Consider the following 22453-nt stretch of genomic DNA (forward strand, 5'->3'; position numbering starts at 1 on the left):
AACAGTACTTTGACCGCTTCTTCTGGCTATGGAAATTTCTCCTGGGTTATGTCTCAGCTGTGTAAAGCACAGCACAGACTTGCAGGCTTCTACATCTGCCAAGACTAACTTAGCCACCTCTGCAACAAACACAAGCTTTGATTTGCAAACAGTTGGGCTGTTTAAGGTTTCATGGTGCAGCTAGCACTGAGTTCACCTGCAGCCTGGCAAGACACAGCAGTGCAATAGCCTAGGGGTCTGCACATTCCCCAGGGCCCATGGACCCCTTCAGACCCTGCACCCAATTCTTTAACAGATGCAGACACATCAGGCAGGTAGCTTTTATTGAGGAAAGTTCACGAGCCCAAGAAAGGGACTGATCTCTCAGTAGTAAAATTAACACATGACTGTAATCAAAGATTAGATTAATCTGCAACCTGCTATCTCATTAGTACCTTGTTCATGGCTCACAAGCTCAGCAGGAAGGCCTGATATCTGGGAAAAGTTACAATTCATTCGCAGTGGTAAAACCCTTCAGTGATGCTGTTCCCTTACTCGTCACCTTCACTCCCCTCCATGGTAAAAGCGAGCTCTGTCCCCCAGCAGCAGCCCCTCCTTGGGAACCACGTAAGGACAGGGCTCTCTCTGGTCCCAGCCAGAGCCAGGGCAGTTTCCCTGCAAACACACTGCAGCCTGTCCTGGATCAGCACTTCTGCCCTGCGGGGAGCTGCTGTGGGGGGAATGACACAGCAGATACAGTCCCAGCTGGCCTCCAGACTAGCTTCTTCAAAAATGCTCAGAGCTTTGGACCCACAGTTGCTGTCTGCAAAGAGCATAAAGAGAACAGCCTGAATGTGCAGATGCTTCCCATAGAGGTGGGCTAGCCAGGCTTTGTTCTGCAGGTCGATACAGACCCCGAGTGTCCCTGAGGGAAGGTGTGACTGAAAAGACACAGGCAGCTCTGCCCAATACACACAGAGACACCCAGGCTCTTCTGCACGTGGGGTCTGCCGGGGGAGAGCCAGCTATGTGAACCATAGTCCCTAATCAAACAGCAGCATTTTGATTCAAACTATCCCCTATGGGTTCTTCATTTGTAGTTACCTGTTAATACTCAAATGGTGTATCCCTCAGTGCCATTCACCCTTTACAAGGCAGTGCCTGCATAAGGTGACTGTATAAACATGCAACAGCCATACATCAGCCTCCTGTGGCCTCATGCTTCACATCCTGGGCAGGCAGTGTGACAGGGGAGAGGGCTGGTCACCACAGCATCTCAGGGGTTGTGGTCAGTGGGGTCACACTTCAACATGACTTTGACCCCTTCACCCCTCTTGGTGGTCTCAAATGCCTCAAGAGCCTTTTCCAGGGGAAAACGGTGTGTAACCAAAGGCTTGACATTGATCCGCTTGGATGCGAGCAGCGCAATTGCCACAGGCCACCTGGACAGGAAACAAAGAGCAGGGGATGAGAGCAGCCCCCAGTCTGGAGCCCCAAGAAAAGAGCGCAGAGCAGCCTGGTTTCATTACAGTAATTTCCTTAGTCCAGGCAAGCAAGAGGAGTTTTGCCTGCAAACAATCTTCCAGAACGGGAACCTCAAGCATCAGGCGTGGGAGATGGGACAAGCCAACTGCTTTGGGCTGTTGAGCACTGAGAAGGCAGGCACTGCTATACACAGACAGCTGGCTGTGCTTCACCTACAAGAGGCTAAGTAAGTGAGAATTACAGGAAACAACTGTACTCCTGAAGCATCGAATGAAAGAATTGCTGTGCACCGCTCTCCACTCACCTGGTCTCCTCACTTGCAGAATGATCACCATGGAGTTCAAACACACTGACTCAGTGCAGGAAGAAGAAAGGAGAAGCCTCAGTCAGCTTCCAGCCTCTCCTCTGGCACAGATGCCCTCAATTTGATTGCCTTGCTGATCCATTTGAATGGACCAAATTAGAGTGATGGGGATACAAAGGGATGCAGCAGCTAATCTAATTCCCAAACTGCCTACTTAAAAGACATTTCTCATTTTAAGAAGGAGCTTGATTGCATCTCATAAATCCTTCCTGGAAGTCAATCTCTACAGACTAAGTAAGGATTCTTGCTCCACTAGCAAGAAACTACAGCTCTGAACATAGCAAAAATCAGGTTGCAAATGTGCAATGCTGCGTTTCAAGCCCTGCCCAAGAAGTACAAGACTGAAGAGAGGGCAGCTGAGCTTCACCTGCCTACAGGGTGAGGCCAGCTTTCAGTAGTCTCAAAGACCTGCCTGTCCATGAGCCATGCAGTTCAGTCCTCTGGAGAGAGCACATATACCTCCAGACTGGCTCCAGATAAATGAAGGAAACTAAACAAGGCTCTTGCTCATCCCAGCATTTACTGATCTCCAACAAGACTGACAATGTGATTTCCTTCCATGACGAGCAAGGAGAACAGAGCTGGACACAGCTTGGCATAGGACATGGCACTTGGGATTTTTGACTCTTTGCCCAGAATTAAGATTACCCATATCCTTTGCCTCAAAATAGATAATATAACAGTTAGGAAGGTGAATGCCAGGAGGCAGCCAGCTTTTCACAAAATAGTGTGTAGGGTCAGGGCCAGGTCAAGCTGCTGCCTAGAGATCTCCCAGCACAACGGGCTGAAAGCAGCTAAAAGCTGTTGTGTTCCTCCCTGCCAAGCCATGAGCCAGCACACTTGTGGACAAGCCAGTCTCTTGCAAAACACCCCCAGCACCTGGCCTTCCCTTTCTACAGGGCATAAAAGTTGATGGCACAAATGTTAACTATGATTTCCACACACACCCCTTTTTGTCCTGCTTGCTTGCAGCAGAGTAAGGGTTTATAGGGTCTCTTCCTTTCTTTGCACCAAATGCTGCATGAAATGGAACAGGGGGAGAACCCAGCTGGGCTGCTTTATTGTGGTCAAATTTGCAGTGCAGTGTTCATACAGGAACCAAGGCACAAAATGCAGGACACATCAGTCAGACTGTCTGCACTGCTGCGCTGGCATTTCAGAGTGACAATGAGGTTTAACCATGGTAAAGGAAACCAAAGGCTGGTAAGGAAAACCAGCCTTTTCCACACCCTCTCTCCTTGTGGAAAGCAAGAACTTCTTACAGACAGATTTGGAAACACATCAGCCCATGCTGCACAAGACTCACGTGTTGCAATAGCGGAATATCCCCCGGATATCCACCTCTCGCACGGCAGCGTTCACGATGGGCACAGTGACCATCTCAGGCCCCAGCCCCACCAGCACCAAGGTCCCACCAGAACGAGTGGCCTGGAGAACAAGCACAAAATATGTTACATTTTGCAAAACACAGTCACCTGAGCTTGCACAGCAGTCTGTAAAAAAATAAAACCACACTTTATGGCTGTAATGGACTGTTCAGGGCACAGCAGAGAAGCCAGGGGAGAGGCAGGATCCTGTCAGGAGCCCGCAAGTGTGAAACACACAATAAACGAGGCTTAAAAAAGCAGTCTTTTGAAAATCTCTGAAGGATTTTCTAAATCTTATTCTGAAAAATGACTAGCATTTAGGAGTATGAGAAGTACTTTTGGATTTTGGGATTAATGGGAGAGATTTAAAACCAAGAGCCTGATGCTCCACTGGAATTTCTCTTTTTGTAGCTTGTCCCATTTGTCTCCTGTCCTTTCATTGTGAAACTGTGCTACCTGCTCCACAGCTTCACATCAGGCAGTTCATGACAGCAAAACATCTCCTTAACTGCTTTCTTCACCTGCTGGAATTAATTTTCTTAATTATTCTCCTTATTAGGACATATCGTCAACTTGATGTAAGATGCTGTCCTACTCTGACACTGCTGCGTAGCCATGCTGAGTTTCAGGGTCTTATTGTAGTCTCTTCGGTAAGTGGTAAAGCCAAATCAGACAATTATCCCCACGCTGCCTGCAAAGATGTTAACTCTTTAATTGTCTCTCTTAGTTGTTGTCTAACAAGCACCTCCTCTCCCTCACACCAAGCTCACCGAAATTAAGCACTATGGGAGAGAAATAACTGTCATTCACTGCAGCATCCCAGAAAAAGAAAAGCCAATGCCAGACAAGCAATACTCACATAAATGCCAGCCTGGATGCAGGCTTCCACTCCTGTACACTCCACAGTTATCTCGGGCATGCAGCCAAGCAGACTTTCCACTTTGAAGGCCACCTCCTTCGGGGTCTCATTCTTCACCTGAATGGTGAAATCTGCCCCCACCTCCTTGGCTTTTTGAAGGCGAGATGCAGATAAATCTGGGGAACACAAAACAAGTCAAGAACTGGAGCATTATGTGAAGCAGAAGGGAAGAACCTGACCCTGTAATCTGCTTCCTACCCCCATCTGACAATCCCCACAGAGCCACTTTGTTTGGTGATCAGCTGTCAACTCTCTCAGGAGAGAGAAGACAGTATTTGTTATGTGGTAGGACAAGGTGGGGAACTGCAGCCCACTAGTACCTTCTCAAGAATGTATGTAGAGCACTCAGACCACAGGGCTTCCCACCCTTGATGCAAGTAGGTCTCCATCAAGGAGGCCTGATGGAAACACATACGTCTGGGGTCTGAACATGGGTTCACAGGGCAGCACACAAACAGGAGAGGAAAGGGTCTACATCCCCTCCCTCAAATTCACACAGCATTCAGTGAGGAGGCAGGGAGGAGACCTGCTCACTTTTCTGGGCAGACAGAGAAGGATTAGTGATAAGGACAACTTAAAGACACAGATGCCGAAAAGCTTTCCAGCTGCAGAACAGGGTGTGCTTCAAAGAGGCTAAAGCACCAACTCACAGATGAAAACCACACCATGCAAAGTAATGTCTGAGTGAAGAAACAGCTGCCACCAGGAGACTTAAGGAGTGTCTTCTAAGATGACTGTAGATCTCTCAATTTCTCTTTGGTACTGCAGGAACATCCAAGGTGTGCCAAGGCAAACTAGAAGGCCAAGCTTCCAAACTCCAAAGGGCAAGCACATCCATGCCACAAGCAGGAACAGCAGTGGCCAAGCACTGGCATGTTGCCGTCTCCACGCTGAAGAGCAGAGGAACCTCAGTGCAGGCAAAGGCAAAAGGCAGCAGGAGGGCAAGACAGACAGGTCAGTGCTGAGCTACGCTTGCCCTGTTTGAACTACATGGTTGCATCTTAACAAAACTGACACCATCTAAGAAAGACTGCACTGCCTGGTGTCTCTCTGGCAATGACTCTTTCATGAAGCAGCTTCACTAATTCACACAGAACCTAAACCCACTAATGAAAACTAACTGTAAAAAAAACACATTATACACACTCTTAGCAAGTTAACCTAGAGAGAAGCCTACAGAGAGGCAAAACCCCATCCCTCCTGCATTTTCCTTCCCTGGCTCTCAAGATCATTTGCTATTGCTCACACCCTCAAGGATACCTCCCTCTCAAAGGGCACTAGGCAGGGAGGCAAGGTTGCTCTGACCTTCCTGATGGCCCAGAAATCACCTAGCTATGGACAGCACAGCACCGAGAAGCCTTTCTGACAGGAGATGTCAGGCTCAGAGTATCATTAATGTGGCCATTTCACTTCTAACAGTACCAGATACGAGCAGATCACAAGCTCTCTGAGGGCTTCCTCAATGAACCATCAGCAGATGCTTTCAGCTGAGCAAACTGCAGAATGCATTAGTTGTCAACACTAAGTGCTGCCCTGCTGTTATAGACCTCTCCCATCCTTTTAGCCTCCTTGTTACAGCACTGGAGGCTGCTAAGCCTCTCTCAAGCAGTTTCTGTTACAGATGAATGAGCAGGCAAGCCCATAAAAAAAAAGGGAATGGATCTAGTAAAATACTGACTTCAAACAGCCCATTAACACACAGCAGCAAAGCTGGTGTTGATAAATACCGGCAAGGGCATGGCTGTACTCTGGTAATCTGTCTACAGGGACCTTGACAGTGCTGTAGATATCTTTTGAAGATCCATAAAATGGTTTGTAAATGAAGCGAACTGCCCAGGTGAGTAGCCACACTGTGTCTTCTCTTCCACGTCCCCAGGAAGGAAGCCACCCATCCCTCTCCAGGCACCACTGGTGACCAGGACATCTCTGGAGATAAGGAGGAGGACAGAAGAGAAGAGTGGCATTTCCCAGGCAGAAACAACCTCTTCGCCTTGCACTGAAGCAGTGATTTACAAGGGCCTGTGTGCTGGCACTGGAAAAGACATTCAGATCAAACATGGAAACTGAGCTGTAACAGCCAAGATTTCCTAGACCCAAACCTCAGGGTGAGCAATGTCTCCTGCCAGAGGTCCTAGGCTAGGATACTTGGAAAATGATACCTTTGCCAGGGGCACACTCCTCTCCAGGACACACTGTGCACCCACACACCACAAAGAGGAACATACAGGAACATACCCCTCTCACCAGGGCACAGTCTTCAGAGAAGTCAGGGATGGAGTAGGGGGAAAATATCAAGGGAAAAGAGGAGGAGGACAAGGCTACTGCTCTGACATGAGCCACTCTGACTCATGTCCCAGCACTGGGAGGAAGACAGGCCAGAGGACCTACCCTGCCCATCACATGATGAACAGCACAGACATGCCCCCACTGGCAGCACAAGTGCTTGAGATGCTGGGTGCTGTCACACCCATTGAGATGAGCATCCAGGAGACCTGAGGAGGGAGTTTCAAGAAGGAAAAATAAAGGGTAATAAAATGCAGTCAAAGGAGGAAAAGCCAAGGCTGAAAAGTGAGGGCAGCATCACCCTGGAAGCCTTGACATGGGCTCTCACTCCTGTGGCTGCAGGAGGCATTAGTCACGTCTGCCCCTCAGGCTGTACATATGGTCATGCCTGACCCTCTGCTAGCTGAGCTGCACTCAGAGACCTCCCACGCAGCAAGGGCATGGGCATTTCTGAGGCACCTGAAATGCCTCCAAACGACTTCTGCCTGGCATGGCTTGTGTCTCTCAACTCTCACTGTATGGCAAAGAGACCAGGGGAGCTTGACAGTGCTCCCAGCAACGGACTGAAATCCCCATGAAGTTCAGCCTCAAAACACCAGCTTGCAGCAGACACAGCTGGATTCAACCATTTACAGTATCTGCCTAGTCACTACTATATTTTATACTGTCTCTTTGGCAAAAATACATCCAGAGGCAGTGCCTTGGACCAACAGGCCCTCCCAGCCAATGCTTCAAAGTGGCCACTGAAGTCACTCTCAGGCAGCAAACAGCACCACCACCACCACCCCCCACCTTTCCTATAGTTGGCCTCTGGTTTGCCAACCTGCTCACGAAGGAAGCCCTCACATCAGAGAGGCATACAGGATGCACCAGCAATACCGTCAGACCTGGTCAGGGCTGTGATAACGTCTCAGTATACCTGGCCTAAGTGAATCACTACCAAGCACTTGCTGAAGCCGACAGATCTGCAGGTTACCAAACGAGAAGTTTACCATATTGTTTAGAGCTCCAGACACCTTTAAGTGTTGAGAAGAACAAAGTCATTTGGGTTTTAAACCTTGCAGCAGCTGAACTCCACACAACTCTTGGGCAACTGGTCAATTATACAATTAAAGCAGGCGTCCTCAAACTTTTTAACCAGGGGGCCGGCGCGCGGATGAAGTGGCAGGCAGTCATCTGTGGCTGCTTGGTTTCCCCCCCCAGCCCCCCTGGGGGGGGGAGGCGCATGGGGGTTCTGTAAACACCGGGGGCCAGATTGAGGACCCTGGAGGGCCGTATCCAGCCTGTGGGCTGTAGTTTGAGGACCCCTGAATTAAAGGGTTGCATTTGGCCTCTAGTCAGAAATTTGTTTTCACTTCTTGGCTGCTGGAGCTAATTAAAGTTTTAACTGCCAGACTAAGAGTAGCCCATTCTTGTATTTCTGCTCCCATGGAAGTTATCAAATTATACTTAAGCGTCTCATGATGGTTTATAAGCCTTAACAGGCTTGAAACTCTCACACTTTCTATGTTGATCTTCTTTCACAAAGGAGTTGAACTCTTCCTGGTTTCATCCTCCTTGGCCTTGACTTCCAGGGTTTCTGGAGGCACCAGTACCCAGGACTTCAGATTTAAATAGCACAAGGGGAATAGTTTCCCTTAAGTAGGAATTACTAAATTCATCTTTAGAGACAGTCAGAGTAAGGCAAGACAGTCCAGCACCACCATACAAATTACCCAAACTGTCATCTCACTTTCTGGGGAATAAGACTGCTCTTTTACGTGCCCCTAAGGAGAAAAGCAGCTTTTTAGAGCAACAGCTATACCCACTGTCCACAGCAAGGCAGAAGAACAGGAGAAGGTTGCCCATAAATATCAATCACACCCACTCAGCAGCAGAGCACAGAAAGTCATATACCTTAGGGAAGAGTAGATGAGGACCCATGAAACAAACTGATCTTCTGCACCTAACTGCAGTCCATCAAATATACCAACACCCTCCCCCCACAAAAGGAAGAACACTAGTCTGACAGGAATAAAGCACTTCAGGGAGAAAAGCAAAGATATCAGAAGCACTAATACCTTTTATCAGGCAAGCTGCTGTATCTGGGAGGAAAGGCAAGCTTTGACACACACAAGCCTTTGGAAGGGTAGGGCTGAGCATTAGTCTCTAGCTACAGTGCCAGCCACTCTCCCAGAGAAGGGACCCGACCCCTTGGCAGAGATACAACTTTCCAAAATTCATTGACTCCAGGTGTGCCAAAGACACTCACCACAGAAGCTGTAGGAGGCGAGTTCTCCCCAGGTCAGGGAAAAGCTTTTAGGTATTTCTATGTTTGTGTGCTGCTTGTCAAAACAAACATTTAAAGCCTTAAGTGCTGTGCAGACACAGCTCTTCACAGATAAACACATCATAAAACCTCCAGGCAATTAATTCAAAGAACCTGGTAGCAAAGTACAAGAGGGCCACCTCACAGGTGTTGGCTCCTAAAGCTGAGAGAAAAAGCAGTTCCTTGAGACAGGCAGCAAAATCCCCAGTGGCAATGAGCCAAACAAAATCCATTCTTCAGCTCATATTACATACAAATATTTGACTAGAAACAGCACCTTCCACGGGTGTCTCCAAGCATCTCAGCCAAACACCTCTCAGGTGGGAGATGTCTACAAGCCAGGATCATTACCTAGACCAAGGTGCAATATAAGAAGGGATCAATTCCACGTCGCTGAGCTTGCTGACCCTACAAACCAGGTGCCAAGAACCTCCTATGGCCACCAGAAGCCCATGGCAGATGCTATAGAGAACTGCTTGCCAAAGGTCCCCAGGAGCAGTCTACAGGCACAGGCAAGAGCAGCTCCCAGTGTTACAGGAAAGAATACACCCAGATAGGACCAGGGATGGGGCATCAGGCTAAACCAGCTGCCTCAGCCCCACCAACCCCTGCCAGCTCACCAAGCCCTTCCCCACCCAAGGATTCAGTCACCCATCAGCTCCTGCACCAGCTCAGCAGCAAGGTTCCTCATACGTGAAGGCAGAGCTGCTTTTCCTGCCATAGCAACCATCATCCTCAAATAACAACACTTCGCAAAATCTGAGGCCTGGATTGATCACAATCCACCAAGCACGTGCATGCAGGGTGGGGCCAGCAGAGTAAAAAATGCCCTGGACTCAGCGGCAGGAGGATTTAGGGAGAAGGCAATAATCTGCTTTAGGTTTTGACATCAGCTACTACTGAAGGATGCTTCTGCAAAGACAAAAGTGTGGGACCTGAATTTTGTCTCTCAGCCCAAAGAAGGAAACACAGTAAGAGAGAGGTCAAAAATACAGCTGGCCCGAAGTGTGGGAGGTGGAGCAAGAGCCTTCTGAAAGGCAAGCTATACAGAGAAAAGCCCAAACCTTTGAGGTAAGGTGGAGCGAGCTGGGCTGGATTAGCATGGCAAAGAGAAGGGGGGATCGAACGGCTGGCTGCAACAACCAAAAGAGTAGCTGCAAAGATGATGAAGACTCATTTCAATTGTTGCAGAAGAGAAAATATCCACAAATGACAGTTTGTGAGTGGATCCTAGAAAAAGCTTCTTCATTCAGTGGTTATGCAGTCCTGGAGTAGGTGCCCCGAAAGATGGGATCTCAACCCTCAGAAGTTTTCTAGGCACAGCTAGACAAAGACATGGCTGCAAGTGGCAGCTGGACTAGAAACCTCCAGGACACAGTTAGATAAGTGAGGCCCATTTCTGAAATGCAGGGTCCCTGAAAAGGCCATTTCAGTCATTGTGGATCATCACTAGAAAATTAACCCCACAGCAGGACAGCAGAAAGAAGGGCAGCAAAGAAGGACTGCACACAGAAGGACTGTGCAAATACTGTGTCCAGACCATCACCTAGCACTACAAAAGGAAGGAAAAAAACCCTGCTCGGAGCAAACCTCCAAGAATAGCTCCAAACAGGGTATAGAAATATGCTATGCTGTCTGGTCTGCATGCCTAGGTGAAGACTAGAAGCACATGTGATCCAGGTCTACAAGTGCTACAGCAAAAACAAAACCTGATCCTCAAGGCTTGATCTATGAGCCAAAGGCAAAACACAAAGTTGAGGTCAGCAGAGCTCAAAAACAAAACAAAAAAAGAAGGAAAACAGTGATCAGAGGTGAGGCACCAGGAGCAAGCAGAGCTCTTGTAATTCAGAGCTTTGTCATATAGATGCATTGCTTCTCCCAAAAGACCTGCTCAAAGTCTCAAAAAGGTCTCTAGGCTTGATCCAAGGACCACTCATTAGCCTCTGGTTTATTTTCCTTGAAGTATTGTAGCTACTCCACCTGCACAACTTGCCTGTACTAGGAAGCAGAAGTTATTACCCTGGTCTGCTAACCTAGCAGAGAAGCACCTGCATCTTCTTATAGACCCCAGTCATTCAGAGATCAAAGTCTTGTCCTGGGGAATGAAGTGTTTATTAAGATTGCCCCTAGACAGGTGCACATTACTACTCCATGAACAGACTTTCCATTGTGCTTGGGCTGCCTTCCCCAGCAGTTAACTTGAAGGAATAATTTGGAATTAGTCAAAGTGTTGTACCACGGGAAACAGGCACACTCTTAAGGGTTAAAAGGACTTACCAGTAATTACCACAGCCGCTGCACCCATCATCTTAGCAACAAGCACATTAACAAGGCCAATTGGTCCTGCATACAAAGGGGAGAAAGAGAACATATACAACTGCCAGACAGCACCAGCTGCAGTCTCTAAAAACATGCCCAGAGCTCAGTGTGTTCCTAGGCTAAAGGAGGCTCCAGCTGTGTTTCCAGGTGGGCAGCTTTGGGATCACACAATCACCATGATCCCAGGGCAGTGAGAGCAGCTGCTGAGAGAGCAGCTATTGCTATATGAGGGGCTCCGCAAGGAAAACACCACCCGCTCCTCTGCTCTCTTGAGCTGGTAGGCTCAGCACACCTGACACTGCACTGTGCATTTGGGCTTCTCAAAATGCAGCACTGTAGTGTAGCACGGGCAAGGGCAGCCTCAGGGTCCACCCCCCAGCATCCCTGTAACTGCTATGACCCACGCTTACGGCTTGCACCCTGTCCATCCCCCTCCATGCTGTGGCAGGTAGAGAATGCAAAGACTGAGTATGTTCACCATACCAGAGCCAGACACAAAGACTTTGCTTCCCAGAGTGACTCCTGCTCTTTTGCAGGCATGGATTCCCACCGAAAGAGGCTCAATAAGGGCTCCTTCTTCAAAGGTGACATTATCTGGAAGCCTGCAAGAACCAGACAAAAGCAACAATCACCAAAGAGGTTTATGAGGGTGATGAGAAAGCCAGGACACTCAAAGACCAAATATTCTGTGATCCTATGGGTCTAAATCACAGTGGCAAAATACACTCTCACCTGTGGTCTGAGAAATGCAGGGCTGGAAGGCATTTCAAGAGGTTATATTGCCTCCTTCCCTCCTCTGAAGCAGCATCAAGGGCACCTAAACCGTTTACCAGTGAGGTTTGCCCAAGCACCAAACACAGGGACCTACAAATTCCCCTACATCAACTGTCCAGTACTCGGTGAGTCAACCCAAAAACACCTTTGCCACTCATACCCTTTGAAATAAACTCCACAGTTGTGAATGTACCACCCTGAAGACTGCCCTATGGCTGGGACACATCAGTCAGCCTCCAGACCCCTCATCTGGGTTGAATCATTTGGCTCCATGCTTTTACTTGCTGCCAGTGGTGATGCCACATAAAGCAAAGGCAGCCAGATCCCGGTCTCTCCATCATGCTCTGGTTGTCCTCCCCTGATGCACCAAGTGTTTCAACCACTGGCTGGTCTCAGCATGCACCCTCCCAGCAGTCAGGGAAAATGTGTACAGTGGGAATCGAACACCTTTTGGACAGAAACAGCATCGTAATGCAGTTAGCATACATGATAGAAAAAAGCAGAGGTGGGTGAAACCCTTCTGAACTGCTGGTAAAAATAAGTCTCAGGCCCACAATGCATTCCCCTTCAGAAAGCCACCAGCATGGCTCTCACACAGCAGGACCTGTGAGCTGTGTCTTTCTGACAGTCGTGGGAAGCTCAAGATCAGATCTCAGCCAGGCCAGCACAAAACCAAGTAACGGAAATAACAGTTGTGGGAAGACAGCTGTAAGGTATCTGTACGTCCCTCATCTCCAGGAAGCATTAAAGGGCTGACTCCAAGAGTTCAGTTGTCTCAGAGTCTGGCATCACATTTGCTACTACTGGGTCTGGGCACTGTCCTGTCAATGGGGAGGGCAGCTTTGCAGCATGTTCCCACATCCATCAAATTACTCAGAGCATCCAACACAGAGTCTGTCCACCAGTAGGACGACAGACAATATCTGCCCAAATATGCAAGAGCCCATTGAGCTCAGCCATCATCTTTTCTTAGCAAATTTGTGCTGGCAGAGTGACTTTGTGCCAGCGACTCTGCTCTATATCAGATGGCCACCACATTGTTCACCTGAAACCAGGAGCACCAGATCCAGGCTTTTTTGCATTTCAAAGCTTAAACCACCCCCCATAGTTAAAGTAGTATTAACTCAAACTGGAGAAAAAAGCAAAACCCTGGAAGACAACAGCTACAAACCAGCCACTTCCGCCCAAGCAAAAACTTGTGATGTTGTCAGAAAATGTTATTTTAACAACACACAGGAGATCAGTGACAGTAGGTCTGGAGAGCGAGAAGTTAGTCCCATCCAGACCAGCATCTCATCTGACAGCAACTGCTTGGGATCGCTTTGAAAGAAGCTTCCTGCCTGAGGACTCCTATGAGAAGAACATTCGAGTGTCTCCTTCCAACTGATATGATCCTGACTTTCTCTGCAGACACCAAAGATCAATCCCAAGGACATTCCTACTCATAGAAGTACCAGCTCCATACAGACTGAGAAAGCACAAGCTCCACATGTAGACCAGCCTCAGGGGGGAACTACCTTAGACTATTTTTAAATCCTTGTGCAAACACACTTATGTGGGTCTAACACTGCAGAGGTTTATTTGCCAGAGTACTTAAGCACAGACTTGCTTTTAAGCAAATATGTCAGTCCTGCCACAATTAAAAACACACTCAAGTTTGCTGAACTGGATATGAAAACAAATGTGTAATGCTGGCAGCTTAGTGGGGCCACTCAGCGCCACAGAAAAGAAGCAGCTTAGCAGGAACACTGCTTTCTGTTCCTGTTCTGTTCTAAGTAGGATGACTTCGTTTCAAAGACAGAGCAAGGTTTCAGCAGTCAACGTGGTGTTTCCTGAAAAGCAGCAGTAAAGCTAGCTCAGCTCAAAGAATCAGACAAAGGCCTTCAGGCACCATCCTAAGAAGCAAGGATATTAAAAGATAGCAGAAAAAAAACCCCAACAGCAGGGAGTAAATGGGAAAAGAAAAATAATTAAAGGGTAAAACAGTGGTGACATCCCAGGAAACATGCAAGAAATGTTTGTTTATGTCTGGCACCAGAGGGGATAAACTACACCTGCCTGACAAGCCCTTTGCAAAGTGGCTGCCATCCAAGCCTTATACACGTTATTCATGGATCAGAAAGCATTAAAACGTGTCATGTTCAAGCAAAGAGTGCTCACTGCAATACTCAAAAGGGCCAAGAGGCAATAGCTTCAGCTAATCCCTCCAGGGAGCATGTATTTCTCTGCAGAGGGAGCACTAACTTGTAGCAGTAGCTGGCACTGTGCTTGTAGTAGCGGCACAAGTTCCCATTATCAGGAGGCGTCGCGCAGAAGAAGATGGTTGGAGACAGGTTATAGCGGCCAGTTTTGCAGAACTCATCCATTTCTCTTGGGACACCAGGCTCAATGGCCACTCGATCACCTGTCAGGGTGAAAGCAGACTGTGTTACTTGGAAAGAATGTGGGCACATAGGTATGGAGTAGCATCAAACAATCACAGAAGACAGCATGAAACCCTGGCACAGGAGAAGCATGAGGGACATCTGCTAACTGGAAAAGATCACACTGCACACACCAGGCAAGTTCCTAACACTTCCTTCACGGTGGCCTCATCACCAAGATCTTCACAGTTACAAAAAAAAGCCAGTGTTTCAGAGCCACAGACACAGAGCAGATGGAAGCTCAGTCACATACAAACCTCTCTCCAGCTGCCTTGCACTCAACCTTAGCAGATGAAAAGGCAGCCCTCACCCCAGGGAATCACACAGTGACCAGATTTTTTTCAGAATCTGTAGTACGTAGTAGAATAAATAGGGCAAAGCAGGTGAGCTCTGCTGGCCACCACGCCACCAGCTGGAAAGGGCTGTTCCTTTGGAAGGAAGCTTATGGTGCAAAAGCACATCTGGAAGTCAGGCAGGACTTCTGGGGAAACAGAAACATCTTGATGTTATGGCAGGGAAGTCCAGACTGCTGGAAGGACACATGCTGTAGGACAAATTGCAAAAAAAAAAAAATAAAATATTGAATTGCAATCACAAGGCAGGATGGACTAAAGAAAACAAATGTGTGACTGCAGTACAACTCGCAAGTCTGCAAGGAACACAAGACAGCCCATTTTGTTTGGCTGAGGAAGCGAACCAAAGCCAAATCTCTCAGCAAAGCTCTCCAGCAACATGCTTCCACTCAGACATGGTGACAAGCAGGAGAATGGATCAAAGTAAAGAGCCATCTAGCCCACTACATCACCTCTGACAGGGCCAGTATGGGATGTCTGGGGGTGAGAGAAGCAGAAGCACATACTGACCGTTCTCCCAGCCGCCCATTATATTTAGCTGTGTGTGGGGCCTCCCAAGCTGCATGTGGTTTCTTTGTATTTACTAACCCTGGACAATTTCTCCTCTACCTTCCACCATGTAAACTTCTAGCATCCATGTCATCCTCTGCCAAGAAGGCCTGCAGGTCTGCTGCACCCTAGGTGAATGCTGCACCTGGCTCGCACTGTCCCTTGCTCTTGTACTGGAGGAAACAGAGAACTGGCAACCTTTATGTGCCCTCTCCCTGCCCTCCATGAGCCTTCAGACCTGTGTCACATGTCCTTGAGTTGTGTCTCCAGCTCCTAGCTCAAGTTCCTAATTTAGTAATTTGTCATAGACATGCTGCTCCACATCTCATCATCTCCTTGTCCTCCTCTGAGACTTTTCACTTCTTTTATATCTCTTTGGAAAGGAGGAGACCAGAACTGCACGCAGAGCTCCAGATGTGCAATGATGTCCTCTGTCTGAGTATCTGTCCCTTTCCTAACTCTGATCTGCACTCTTCACCATGAGCCAACATTACCCTAAACTGTGTCAGAGTCAAAGGTCTCACTCTTCAGCAGTGACGGTCAGCCCACCGTTTTAGATACAAAGCTGGTTTTGTTTCTTCTGTCACAGTCACCACTTTACCTGCATTGAATTTTAGCTGCACCTTATTGTCCAGACACCCTTAAGTTCTCTCTGTAACTCTTGCTAGCTCTCCCATGTTCTCTCCACCCTGCCTAAGTTGCTATCACCAGCAAACTTAGCAAAATTCACTGCTCAGCCCATTTTCTAGGGCATTCATGAGCATACTGAACTGTAGAGGTCACATTATGGGGCCTAGTACAGTTGCTCCAGTGAACTCTTTCCACTGCTGGAGGTCATTTGCTCCTTCAAGAGCACACATGGCAAAGAAACATCAACAGCAGGCTGCTGGCAAGAGCAACATACATGGTTTCTGAAGCTGAACATCCAGCTTCTTCAGAAGGCACCTTGTACCAGCATACACACTGCTCTGCATTCCTAAGAAATACCACTACAGTGGTGAAGCTGTGTGGTTAACAGCAGTACAGTGACACTCTCTGAAGGAGCAGGTCACACTGCAATTCACAGCTCAGAACACGAGATAAATTTACCTAACAAAAAAGCACAGCCTGTTATCAACACATTCTCAGGAACTGACTAGCAGGAAAACTAATAAAATGACAGTTTTGATTCCAATTACCTGGTTTCAGATCAGTCACCCCTGATCCCACTTTGACAACAGTCCCAGAAGCTTCGTGCCCCAATACCATGGGGTCCTTCATGACAAAATCCCCAATTCGACCATGCTGCCAGTAGTGAACATCAGACCCACAGATCCCAACAGAATGCATCCGCAGGAGGACCTCTGCCAGAAAAAGAAGAAAGATTCTTGCAGAAAAACTTCTCAGGCACTGGGAAAGTGACAGATGTACTGCCTCTGTGCCCCACAATAAAGGCCAAGCCAGCACTGAAACATCTGAATTTACTAGCAGTAAATACATGTACCAGAACTGCACATGCACGCATTAGGATGGATGGCATATTCATGAGACACCTGCTAAAATACAAAACTATACAAGGATTTACAAAACAGTAAAACTTAAAATATGGTAAGACCCCTGTCAACAAGAGCTAATACAATCCAAGAGGGGCATGACTATTACTGGAGGAAGAATAAATGAGCAAGTCCATTTAATTTTTCCTTCTCCCTAAGCTATGATTTCAGCCTTGGAAAATCAGTGAATCAAATTTCTATTGGCCTAGCCTATTAATATTTAGTCCTGCAATAAGATCATTTAACATGTTTAATGTGAAATACATGAACTGATGAAACAGGAAGCAAACAAAAGCCAGATAAAGGGGTGGATCTGTGACTGCTCCAATTCTTCCTTAAGTGGAAACACAGCATTGTCTGGTTTAGCCAAGCACTCATTTTTTGGATTGTGTTACATGTTCTCAGAAACATATGACCTCTTTATAAAACCAAGGAGTAGCAAAAAAAGAATAGGAAAAGAAAGAGATTAGCAAAGAAAGCAGACAGAAGCAGTCATCTCTAGACCTACCATTGGGACCCGGTTCCGGAACTGGACGGTTTTCCTATGGACAAAAAGAAAAAAAAAAGCATTCAGCCGCTTGTGCATAGCCATGGGAGTACCTCATGGAAAGTCAGTCCAGGTTAGCTCAGGTAAATCCACAAACAGATCAGGGTTTTGGTTCTGTCTGCTCTGCAAGACACTGCTGTACAACAAGGAGCAAGAACAACGTGCAGTTCACACTTCCTCCCTAAGCTCACCTAATTTTGCTTTTGCAGTGAAGTAGCGTGAGCATCCATTATAAGTGAGCACACAGCCAGCCTGTAAATGCACTCTCTTCAATTATTTTGCCTTTCCCTGCCCAGAAAAGAGCCACATACTAAATTTTCCTGCCCTGGAACAGCCTCACTCAAGTTTCAGCTGAATCCTTCATCCCACCAAAAGACAAAAAAATTCACGTTCTGTAACCAGGAAGATTCCGAACCTCTAATTTCTATAAAGCATTAGTATTACAATTTTTATATTATTATTATTATATTTTTACTACATAATAATAAACCAATGTATACATCAATTGTAAACATTACTGTAAATCACATTTAAAGTCACATCCTCTTGTAATGAGTATGACACCTCTTTATGGGATGAATGACAAAAACCAGAATTATAAAAGTAGTCACTTGGCCTCAAGTCACCCTTCCACCTAAAGGGTCTGCAGACCTTTTGCCTTCACTGAACTCCCTCAGCTGTCTCAAAAGGCAAAGGAATAATTCTGTTGGGTTTTACAACATCATGACAGTACGATAACCATCCAGCACCCACCTCTAAGATCATGTGCCTAAGAAAACCTGCACCAAAGTAGTTAGTGCTAACAATGAACTCTCCATAATCCACCTGCTGCTCAAATTTTCGTGCATTTTAGACCCTTTTACCCACAGCCCAAAAGCGGGCACAAGGCCTTTGAGCAGACCTTCGATTCACCCAGTTCCTCTTCAGAAATTTGGTGCATACACATTAGTGAGCCCATGGTCGGTTATTTACCTTGCAAGAGCATCTTCAGTTAGCAAGAAATCTGCTCTCTGGATTTGAGAGATGAGCAATCACTTTATAGCAGTCCTCCATGTAGCAGCTTCAGCAGTTAACCTGTTAGAAGCTGCTACATAACAAGACGACCAGACTTTGCTGCTCCTGTACTGCTGAGAAAGCAGGGTATCCCTTCCTGCTTTGGGGGAACACCATTTTGCATTTTAGCTAATTAAATACATTTTCAACCCCAGCATACTTCTCAACTCATACTTTGTACGAGAAATTCTGAAAATACATTGTCAAAGCACTACTTCATTAAAATACCTGCTGAATAATTGGTGCTGTAAGTGGGCAGGATGGCCCAAACTGTTGACTGGAGTGCAAATCAAGCACAACTCAACCTACTGAAATTTTCAATGCTCAGAACTCTATCTGCATTTTTTCTATGTGGGGTGTTTGTTTTGCCCCACTAAGGACACAGACCAGAGCATTATTTTTAAAAGAAGCTGATCTACATGTAAACTCTTATACAGAAAATGGCCAGTAAGCATGCAGTCTGGTAACACACCAGAGGTACAGACCACCTTGGCTGTCTCAAAGGGATTGAGCACAACATGGTGACAGATAAAGCAAGCCAACTTCTAGCTGAAAATGTGTATGTGGCATTCCTCAGCCCAGAAAAACACACTTTTCTTTCAATAACAGCTGTGCCAAAACCCAGTCCTCTTGGTGGAAACTGAACCCTCCAGCCTGATTTGTAGAAAACTGTGAGTGACCAAAGTGGTAGACCCCGAAGTACTTCAGAATGCATGTTCTGCTCACTGCCCATTCTGCACTGAAAAGGTCAGAGACAGCAACTGGTGTAACCGAGGATGTGAAGGAAATGCAGCCAATGTTTTTTGTGAAAGAAGACATGTAAGAGAGCGTATGTACATCCATAAAAACCAATAAATCCTCAAGGGGCAGCAACTTGGAGCCTGTGGCAACCACCTAAGACCCAGAGGAGAGTCAACAAAAATGAAGCCAATACATTTTTGCATAACACAGGCCAGCTATTGAAGCCACAGTGACCCTCCCCATAGGAAACACATCCACAGGAATCAAGAAAGGTGTGGGAATTACAGGCAAGATGATCTCACCTAACTTTAGGTATGAAAAATGCATGTAACAAGTTGGGAGTTCTCTGCCTAGACTCCTTACGTGATCAGTGGGGCAATGCAATGAGTGCCATTCACACTGTTGTGAAGAAACTTTAGAGAAGCCCAGGAGGATCCCACTCTGAGGGGCTGCCAGTACAGGAGGCCAGGGAAGCACTGAGGACCACCACTGAGGTCTCCAGCAATACAAATATCCCAAGGGAAACTTACACATGTGGGCGTAAGCCAACCTAGAGATCAGCAATACAGACAGAATGGAGCCAGCAGCCACCCTCAACGCTCTCATACACCTTTCTAAATTACAGGGGTTTGGAAACACATTCTTGAGCTAGAGGGACCATCTCAATTCTCATTCACTGTGGCGATGCCTTTTACTTCTAGTAGAAGCCAGGCTGCCTCTAGTGAGATAGCAGTTATACCAAAGGTGGCTGGGAGCCACGCAGGAACCGCCCATGTGAGCACCGCTTAGCCTGTGGCACATGTCGCTTGAGCCACGCCAGAACCATAACAAATCTGCTGCTTCCCTGACAATCATCCCCCAAATGAGCTGCTGCAGTATCCAAAGTCTACGTGTTCCTAAGAGCCCTCCTGCCGCTGTTTGTACAGAACGTTGCCTGCCGATGTTTGCCCCTGTAAATATTCCCTGCCCGATTTGGCACTCGCCAAGCTGGCACACGCCGATCCCCAGCAGCGCTGCGACCATGGCACCCGGGAGGATCCCGGCACCCGGGAGGATCCCAGCGTCCGCAGTCGGAGCAGCAGGACAGGCTGAAGCTCCCGCTGTAGGCGAAGAGCCCCGCCGCGGAGTACAGCAGCTGCCCCCCGAGCCCGCCCTGCGGCTCTGTCCACTGGGGCCGCCCTGTGCCGGGCTCTGCGCCCCGCAGCGCGGGTCCTCCCCCCCTCGGGGCTCGGGTGCCCCTGGGCCGCGGGGCTCACGCTTTGCCCCAGTGCTCAGCCCCCCAAGCGCGGGGCGCCCGCTGCCCTTCCCCGCTCCCCGCCCGGGGCCAGTTCAGCTCATTGACCCGGCACCGGCGGCGGGGATCGAGGGGGCGGATGCCCCCCCCGCTGCTCGGTGCCGGGGGCTCAGCCCCAGCGGGCTCCCGGCCCCGCGGGGGGCTGGCTGCCTGCCGGCGCGGCGGGGCGGCCCGGCCTGGCCCGGCTCCCCCCGACCCCGGCCCGGCCGGCGCTGGGCGGCCGCCCCTGCCGCCCCCGGCCCAGCCGCCCCCGCCGCCCCCGGCCCAGCCGCCCCCGCCGCCCCCGGCCCAGCCGCCCCCGCCGCCCCGGCCCGCAGCGCCGCCAAGCGCGGCCCTGCTCCCGGCCCGCTCCGCCCGGGCGCCGCCAAGCCGAGCCGAACCGAGCCAGGCCGGGCCGGGCCGCCGCGGCGGCCCCGGGGCGGCCCGCTCCCCCCGGCCCGTACCAGGCGCAGCTCCCCGGCTCGGCGCACCACCACAGCCAGGTTCTGCCCCGGCGCCGCCATAGCTCGACGCGGCACGGCGCGGCGCCCGGGTCTAAGGACCGGCGGTGGGACTTCCCGCGGTGGGGCCGCCCCTCTGACCCCGGCTGCCCGCCGCGCCAGACCCGGCGCCGCCCCCACGGCATGGAGCGGGCAGGGGCAGGCTCCAGCTCACAGGCCCCCGCCAGGCCGGGCCTCTCCGGCAAGGCAACCAGGGCCCAGCAGGCCCCGGCGCCAAGCCCCCACCCCACCCGCCGGCAACGCCTGTGAATAAGCTCCAGCTGCGCTCCCTGCAGCCCACCCCGGCCGGGCGCGCCTGGGCACGGCCACAGCCGTCCCGGCCTTTCAGAGCGTAACTGGGTGCCACTGGGCCCTGTTCCCTCTCACACCGTGTCTGCACGGGTGCGTGCTGCTGCCGTGCCAGCTGGAGTGGCTCAGTTCAAACCGGCACTGGTGTGAAGCTGGCGGCAGCATGGTGCTGTGCACTTCGACTAAAATACAATAAAATGTGAGGCCGTGGGTTTGCAAGGACCCAGCTGGATGCAGCATTGTTGGAATGTGGATATCTCAGCTGTGAGAATGGCTTACTGGGGGGAAAAAGCCCAAGATTTCAGGGGTCATGGGTTTCAGGGGTAAGAGGTTTTCCACCCAAAGGGAGCTGGCAGATCTCAAGAAGGTTATCCGCTCCAGCCCTAAGAGTGTTCTGAAGCTGAAAGTTTTCTAAGCTTGACTTCCTTGGAAAAACAGAAAATGTGCAGGATATGTCATGCAAAGTTGCCAGAACCAGATAAAATAGCCTGCACGTGTAATATTACTTCCTCCTGCTTGCATGAATGGGAGTATCTATGAATTTCCTTTCCTCCGTGCAAAAATGTTTCACCTTCCAGGCAGATGAGGGCTGATGCATTTATTTTCTCCTGGGTCATTCCTCACAATACTTATTCGAGTTGGAGTCAGCATTGAATTGGTGGCTGTGAGCCACTCCTGTGGTTACTCTGAGGGCAGGGGAAGGAGCATGTGTGAGGGAAACTGTGACAAAACTCCTTTACTCAGTGTTTACACAGCAGTCCAATTCCTGCTGCATCCACTGCCTCAGTAGATGAAGCAGGAATATTTGCATTTCTGCAAATTACGGAAAGACAGGGAACGGCCATCTCTTCCTGGATGCACTTGTTTTATCAAGGCACCTGTTTGCACCTCTGCAAAAGTGGCTTCTGTGCTGCTTTGCCACACCAGGAGATGCTCTGAAGAACCCAGCCTCGGGCTGCTGCTGTGCCCAGGGTGTCACTGTCTTGACAGGGTGAGGTGGCAGATTTGAAGTGCTTTGGTTCTGTTGCCTTCTCTCCCAGGAAGAACTGATGGTGTTGGCTCTTCCTCTCAAGGCACAGCAATGCCCTTATCCAACATGGCCCTGTGGCCAGACAGCCTCTGCTCCTGCCCTGCGGCGAGATGGGGAGGAAAGCAGTTCCTTGCCAGTGTTTGGGCAGACAAATGTCTTTTTGTTGGGGCAGGAGAAATGGTTAATTCAGGTCTTCTGCTGCTCCCTGCCATGACTGTCAGCACTGCGTCTTCAGTTTCTTCCCCTTCTCTTTCCAGCTTTCCTTCTGGATCAAATCCACTTCATATTTTCCATCTGTGTTTTCTCTGCCAGTATTTGCTGCCTGGCAGCTAGCTCCAGTGTGCA

At 49.1% G+C, this 22453-nt stretch overlaps 1 protein-coding gene across 1 annotated transcript; it reads right to left on the reverse strand.

Annotated features, from left to right (window-relative positions):
- Positions 1–306: 306 nt before the first annotated feature.
- On the reverse strand, positions 307–20838 carry SORD (sorbitol dehydrogenase). The gene is made up of 9 exons (XM_037395277.1): positions 20734–20838; positions 17164–17197; positions 16302–16466; positions 14043–14202; positions 11508–11626; positions 10983–11048; positions 4055–4230; positions 3135–3256; positions 307–1421 (listed from the first exon to the last, which is right to left on the reverse strand). The coding sequence occupies exons 1-9, from the start codon at positions 20791–20793 to the stop codon at positions 1256–1258; spliced, it is 1068 nt and encodes a 355-aa protein (XP_037251174.1). The 5' UTR covers positions 20794–20838; the 3' UTR covers positions 307–1255.
- Between the last annotated feature and the right edge of the window lie 1615 nt (positions 20839–22453).

The sequence above is a fragment of the Falco rusticolus genome, chromosome 7, assembly GCF_015220075.1.
Source record: "Falco rusticolus isolate bFalRus1 chromosome 7, bFalRus1.pri, whole genome shotgun sequence".
NCBI classification, from domain to species: Eukaryota; Metazoa; Chordata; class Aves; order Falconiformes; family Falconidae; genus Falco; species Falco rusticolus.